General features: G+C 41.1%; 1 protein-coding gene across 1 annotated transcript; it reads right to left on the reverse strand.

The window, feature by feature from the left end:
• Positions 1-3,114: 3,114 nt before the first annotated feature.
• Positions 3,115-6,127, reverse strand: CHAMP1 (chromosome alignment maintaining phosphoprotein 1). The gene has a single exon (XM_010193427.1). It carries the CDS (start codon positions 6,125-6,127, stop codon positions 3,293-3,295), a length of 2,835 nt encoding a protein of 944 aa, XP_010191729.1. The 3' UTR covers positions 3,115-3,292.
• Positions 6,128-7,617: the final 1,490 nt, after the last annotated feature.

Here is a 7,617-nt window from a genome sequence, read left to right on the forward strand (position 1 = left end):
TCCACACTGAACTGCAGACCACAGGGCACAGAAAGTAATAAGCCACAGAATGCATTCAAGTTATATACACATGGTAGGAAGTCAACTCCTCAACTCCCTGAAGTTTTACAAAATAACATTGAAAAAATAGATATTTTATAGTTTTTCAGTGTTAATTATACGTGGGAAGCTGATGTTTGCGATACTGATCAGATAACTGATCAACATTCACGTGGCAACACAGGCTGGGTAATGCTATCAGTTAAAAAACAGGTTTTTTTAATTCTCTGTTGACCAAGAAATCCCTTAGAAACTGGTGGGGTTTTATTTGTTTGTGTTTGGTTGCTGTTGGGGTTTTTTTTTCAAAACACATTAAAATAAGTCATGTAAACTTACAGGAAAGAAAACACAAAGTATTATACAAATACTGTGAAAGGTTCATGTACATTCTGTATTTTAAAAGTACATAATGATGCCTTTGAAGTCTACTTCAAAGCATATACAGAAAGGTTAGGATTCAGGAACACTACACCTTCCTCTATTAGCTTTTGCTTCATATTCACTTCCCCAGATTTTGCATTCTCCAAGCTTTAAATTGATGATTTAAAAAAGCTCTGATACTTTCTTGAGCAACCTTTCTCGTTCCCCATGGAAACTAAACAATAAAAATATTCTTATATACTTCAGAAATGCAATTATTTGCTCAAAACTTACTTAAATTAGTTTCTTCAGAACAGGTCATAACAGCAGCATGGCAGGAAACAGTTCAACTTCTTCCTCCCTCTTCTCCTTTTAAAAATATCTGAATATGAGCACAGCAATGGTTGTGTACCTCAGTGTATCACTAAACAGGCATGATAAAAAGCCCCTCCAAAATATAAAACTATGAATACACAGGCAAACCTTCAGTAATTATGTATTCTACAGGATTTTCTGTATTTGCTTCAAACTCTAACACAAAACAAAACTAGTAACAATTTCAACTGAAGTGATTTCAGAGAGTACCCAAGGACTACCTTATAGCATCAGGCCAACTTCAAGCAAATTCTTTCACTGGTAAATCTTGAAGTGCATCACTGGCATTTCTTTCCTATGTCAAAAAAGAACGATCGCTGTTTGTACTCGAGTATTCATCCTTCTCCTCAGCATTTGCAATAGAGAAAAGGGAAACAATAAATGCACAGTCTGATCTGTCTATTGGTGTCTGACACTTCCTTAGAGAAATCAGTTAAATCAGTTCAGATTCCAGCAGATCCTCCTACGTATCTTAAGGATCCCAAATTAGCACTGTGTAAAGCAACGGTGAAAGAATACCTGGTCTGGACAAAAAAAAAATACACACCAGACATGTATTCCAACTTTCATAAGGCTTTGACAAAATTCTGTACTAAAAGAAACTGGAAAGAGCCCATCACATCTAGATTTAAAGAGACCGAATGTCCTAACGTCAAGGGGACTTGCAAAGCTCTTCTCCAAGAGCTCTAAAGTACACTTTGACACTAAATCAAGACTAAAGAACCAAGTAGCCAGCAAAAAAAAATTACGCAGAGAAGCAACATCAAGCCTTTATGATGGATTCCCAGAAATCAAGGAAGTTAGCTGGCAGTGAGACACAGAACTGTAAAGGTGACACCACTTCCAATTCAAACAAACTCTTCCTTGATGTCTCCCTTTTACTTAAATAGCGTAAGACATAGTTTTAACCAAACGACTGTGCCAAGAGTGATGAAATGACAGCAGAGGAGAAAAGCAGCTTTTATACAAAGTAAATACGTCTTAATAGTCAAGTGCTCTCTTTTAGATTTATCTATAGTCACTCCTAGGGGAAAAAAGAAATCTAGAATTCTCATCTGGACCCCATGAAAGGAAACGAAGGGCACTTAATTTAGGGGCATAGAGTGGGTTTGGTCCTGTGTGAGAGAACCCTGCAAGGAAGCTTGCTGTTAACACACAGCACTGTGTAAAGCTTTTAAATGCTTTTTCCCTTCCTTCCAGAAGTCCCCTTGAAACATACAAGGTATCAGGCACGGGCTTCAATCAAACCAAGCTGAAGCTCTTTGGTAGGAGCTTACACCTAGAGATGTTTTATTATTATTTATTCAACATTATCACCTTCATATTCTAAGCCAATATTTAGAACAGCTTGAGCCTAGGCATAATTTAGCCTGAGGAGAATGAAACTTTGTTAGTGCTACCTCCACTTAAAATCTATACTCCTGGTCAATTATAAAGTACTTAGGTTTTTTGAACAGTACAAAAGCAAGCATGCTAAACAACAGTGCACCAATTCCCATCTTCCATGGTTTTCCTCATTTGGATCCGATGTGTTTTTCTGAGGCAGACAGGAAATTTAGACTAACCTTGCTTTCACAGGCTGATGACTGGAAAGCTGAAGTATTCAGAGCAGAACTCCAGGGTCATTTTGCATCTCCTGTTGCCAAAGATACTTAAAAGATGTTAACGTTGAACATGAAAGGTTTTGTTCTTGATTTGGAAAAAAACAGAAAATGGGCCAATGCCAGGTTGGGTTTCTTTTTATTGTTAAAACATTAAAGCATAACATTTCACCAAATACAAGAAATTCAGGGCTTTTTTGACATTACAAACATCTGAATCATCAAGAGAAAGTGTTGAGCTATACATAGTCCGACGTTAATCCATCAATTTAATGTATATTAGTACATGCTTAAAACATGGCCAAAATACAGAATCACAAAATAAGTACCTTGATTCTTCTAAATCTGAGACAAGTCGGTCAGAATTGAGTGCAATAAGACTTCCAGCAAATGACTACTACACTCAATGACAACCCCAGGGCAGAATTATTCCAGAGGGATTGGTAGTTTCTCAAGCCTGGCTCATTCACATTCAACTTGGTAAGAATTTTAATTCTGAGAATTTCATAAAAACATTTGGAAAAATACAACATTTAACAAATGTGAAAAAACAAGTTCAGTCTTCACAGGAATATATGGATTACTTGCCACTCCAGTCCTTAATTGCCTTAATTGTATGTTTTACAAATCTTTACAAAACTAATCTGTATCCATTTTGGTTTCAAAAACATAGTACATCTGAAAAATAAAATATGACTTTACTGATGGGTAATACAAAGACATGAACACGTATTTAAAATTGCTTTTGAAAGAATCATTTCAGTAATACAGCTATAAGACAAGTTAAACATAGTACATTAAACCATGCATCTTCTGACTTGTCAGATCAGCTAAACTACTCGGTTAACATACAGCAACACTTCTGAACACTTTCGTAAATTCAGCTTTTCTAGCACAAGGGGAAAAAAACAACCAAATTAAATTTGTTCTTCGAGTGGTTCAAGGCTGTCCAAATGTTTTTTAGGTGTATCATCACTATGACGGCTTTGGCAATGGGTCAAATGCTTCTTAAAGCCTCGGGGGAAATTTGATTCAAAATTACAACGTGGACATTTCAACAAACTTTGACCATGAGCAGCAACATGGTTTTTAAGAAGAGACTCCAAGAGAAAAGCTTTGCCGCATATTTTACATTTGTACGGGCTTTGTACGTTATGCTTGTTAACTAAATGGTGCAAGACAGCACCTTTTTTCATTGCACGACAGCAACAGATTTTGCAATAATACTTTCCCTTGCCCCGCTTCATGTATTTTGCTATTTCTTCCTCGGAGATGAAAGCCTCTTTCTCTTCGGTAAACTGCAGCACGCACTGTGCCTGCATGGGAGTAGCTGCATCTATTTTGCTCTCTTTGCCGTAATCGGATGTCTCCATATCATATTGCTCTTGGTCACTGTTGGATTCCTGCTCCTTCATCTCCATCGAGTCCATCTCTGTTTTTCCAAACTCACTGCTATTTAGTTCAGAGTCTGAGCTCTCCTGGTTTTCCTTCTTGGGCTTCTTTTTGGGACATGAATATAACATGTCTTCTGGTGATTCTTTGGCTAATATTGATTGTTCATCCTGCGAGAATAAATCATCCAGTGGTTTCTGGTCGTCTAAACTGTGAGAAAGAAAGTCACTCTCACCAGACTCACTCGGTGTCTGGGGCTCGGAGGAAAATCCTGGAGCAGACTTGTGAGGCTCGGAAAACAGGATGTTCTTCTGCATTTCAGAAGATACAGTAGTTTCAGCGTGTCTCTGGACATCAGAGGATAAAGCAGCAGCAGACTTCTGCATCTCGGAAAAGACAGCGTGCTTTTGAACATCAGGGGAAACAGCAGATTTCTGGGAGTCAGTAAAAACAGCTTGTTTGGGGCTCTCGGGAGAAAGAGAAGGAGTAGGTTTCTGGGACTCAGTGAAGAGGCCATGTTTCTGAATTTCAGGAGAAGCAGATTTCTGAGACTCTGGAAAGGAAGCAGGGTCCTGAACCTCAGAGGAAACGGGAGCAAGTTTCTGGGCTTCAGAAAATAGGGCGTGCTTCTGGACTTCAGAAGAAACAAGAGCTGATTTCTGGGCTTCAGAACATAAGGCATGTTTTTGGCCTTCAGTAGAAAGAGCAGACGTAGACACCTGATTCTGGGGCTCAGAAAACACACGTTTCTGGACATCCATAGAAACCGTAGGATTAGATTTACGAGACTCTGGGAACAGAGCTCTTTTCCGAGGCTCAGGGAAATGACCCCGTTTCTGAACCTCAGACGAAGCAGCAGAGGCGGATTTCTGAGTTTCAGAAAAATACATCGATTTCCGGGACTCGGAGAGTTTCCAAGATTCAGGAGATACCGAAGCACCAGGCTTACGGACCTCAGGAAAGAAAGAGGGCTTCCAAGAGTCAGAGGAAACGGTGTGACCAGACTTCCGAAGCTCGGGAGAAACAGGGGAAGAGTGCTTCCATGTGTCAGGGGACAGAACAGGTTTCCAGCCTTCAGGGTAAACAGATGAGATGGGCTTCCATGGCTCAGAAGAAACGAGAGTAGACTTCTGGGATTCAGAAAAGGGCGTAGACTTCCACGAGTCAGAAACGAACCTCCGAGGCTCTGGGGACAAAACGGGGCCAGCCCTGCGGGGCTCGGGGGCAGACCTCCGGGATTCTACAGACACTGCCATGGCAGGCTTTGAGGCCCAGGGAGAAACCGCAGGAGACTTCTGCACCTCGTGAGGCGTTGAGGATCTCCAGGACTCAGGGGAAGCAGTCGGACCAGGTCTCCATGACTCTGGTGAAACTGCAGGCGCAGGCCTCCGGGTTTCAGGAGAAGCAGCAGAAGCAGGCCTCCGCATTTGAGAGGAATGCCTGCGGGGCTCAGGAGACCCAGCTGGGGCACACCTTCGTGGTTCGGGGGACACCGCTGGAGTAGGCTTCTTTGGCTCTGGTGACACAGCCGGGGAGTATCTGCGTGGCTCCGGAGACACAGCGGGGGAATGGCGACGGGGCTCTGGTGATACGGCCGGGGAATGGCGACGGGGCTCTGGAGACTTTGCTGGGGAATGGTGACGGGGCTCTGGAGACACAGCCGGAGCTGGCTTCTGTGGGTCAGGGGACACAGCAGGGGACGGTTTCTGTGGGTCAGGGGACACAGCAGGGGACGGTTTCTGTGGGTCTGGGGACACAGCAGGGGATGGCTTCTCTGAGTCTGGGGACACGGCTGAGGGTAACTTCTCTGCATCCGAAGATGTCGCCTGCGCTGACTTTTCTGGATCCGGGGACGTGGCCTGGGCTGACTTCTCTGGCTCTGAGGAACTCACCTGAGCAGACTTCTGGGGCTCTGGGGACACTGATGACTTCTGAAGCTTGGGGGAAACAACAGGTTCAGATTTGGGGAGTTCAGGAGAAGAAGCAGGTTTGCGTGACTCAGGGGAAAGGGTAGGTTTCTGTGCCTCCGACGTGACACTTTTTTTGGAGGAATCTGAATCTCCTTCTACCTGTTCTTTCCGCTCATTCCACTTTTCGGGTGCTCCGTGCTGTGCTGTGATGTGATAATACACATTGCAATACATCTTGCTGGTAAAGAAACATTTGTGGCAGTGAAACAGTTTTGCACTCTTTTGATAAAAGATAAGTTTACCCAAACCAGCAGCATCCATTTCATCACAATACTCTGGGTGTATGGTACCCATGTGAATTTGTATGTTTTCATAGTCCGTTCCTCTGAAGCTGCAGTGATCACACTCTAAACGCTCCGTGGTTTTACGTAGTATCTGCAACATGTCCATCTTTCTATTGTCAGGAACAGCTTTCACAGCACTGCACCTTTTAAAGGGGAAGCTTCAGTTCCTGCAATAAAGGAAAAAATCTGCATAGTTAGCTGTCAATGGTCATTTCAACCCTGTCATTCCTAAATAACTGCTTCTGCTTCCCCCCCCCTCCATTTTAGAAAGCCTAACTTTTGCACTACTTCATAAAGAAATCTAAATACAGCTGCCTCCAACTTCTGCAAGTCATTTTTTATCAGCAGAAGTTGAAAAACAAAGCTTGTATTTAACAATAAGCCTTCCTATCTATGTAAAAAAGTCTGCAAGCAAACGATAAAAGAAGAACCCTGTGATGAAGATCTAAGTTTACATTTCATTTGATAAATGTGACTTGCTTTCTCAGTTGTCTTTTCTTCTCAGATTTGAAAAGCTTTTATTTACATTACACATGTAAACTGAAAACAAAAAGCACTCTGAAAGAGTGCCATCGAGATAAAGCCATTTCAAAACTGCATCTTCAGGACAAAATTTCAAAATAAATTAGCTGGTTTTGACAAAGACAAAAAATTTCAAGAAGAAAGCTGCAGCCTAAAGCCCAGGCCCTGTTTTCATCTGTTAAACACTGTTTTCCTTTCACTAATTACACAAAAAACAAAAGTTGCCACTCATAAAGACTTTAGCCACTATGAAAATAATATTTTCCATTCCATTATTTCATCTGTTGCCCTAAGCACAACAAAAATACTGTTTAAAAAAAACAGCAGGACTTCTTTTTCCAGTTGGTGTTGTTGAGAGACCTCTGTATTCAAAACACTGCCCCACCCCAATGAGAAAGATGGAAATCTCTCAAAATTACTCTTTTTACAGGATCTTAAAAAACCCAAACCAAACCAACAAACAAAAAGAAAACCAAACGAACACAAAATCAGAAATGCAGCATCTGAAATCCAAATAATTTTAATTATTTGGTTAGATTCCACTCTTTCCAATAGAATTTACCGGGATTAGCTGCTACAATAGGCAGAAAACCAAGTCTAACCATATTCTGTAAGTCATTTTCACGTAAATGTGGGGGTATCTCTATGGTAAAAAGGAATATTTGGACATTTATGTGAAAGGCACAGCCTTTTTTCTTGTAGGTTGAAATTAAGCAGATGTTACATGATTATCATGCTAAGCTATGAACCTAATTTAGTGGGTCTTGTAAGACACGCTGTTTCAAAACACACAAAGTTTTTGTGTCATTTTAACACTAGTTTTCCTGTCTAAAACCATATTAGACTACCAACTAATCTAAAAATACACATCCGAACCAAGTTTTCTTAATTTCTTCCTACAGCACTTTTACCCTGGTTTCTTATGGAAATGAGGCCTACACGAACACATTGCCCTACAGTCAATGCCAATCAAACTGGACAAAGCAATCCAGTTTCATTTTAAATTTCTACAAGTTTCACAAAATTAGGAACTGGGTAGAGAAGGAAAGAAATGTCTCCACAGAGGCTAAGGCT

This window comes from Mesitornis unicolor, unplaced genomic scaffold (genome assembly GCF_000695765.1).
Source record: "Mesitornis unicolor isolate BGI_N332 unplaced genomic scaffold, ASM69576v1 scaffold12021, whole genome shotgun sequence".
NCBI lineage: Eukaryota > Metazoa > Chordata > Aves > Mesitornithiformes > Mesitornithidae > Mesitornis > Mesitornis unicolor.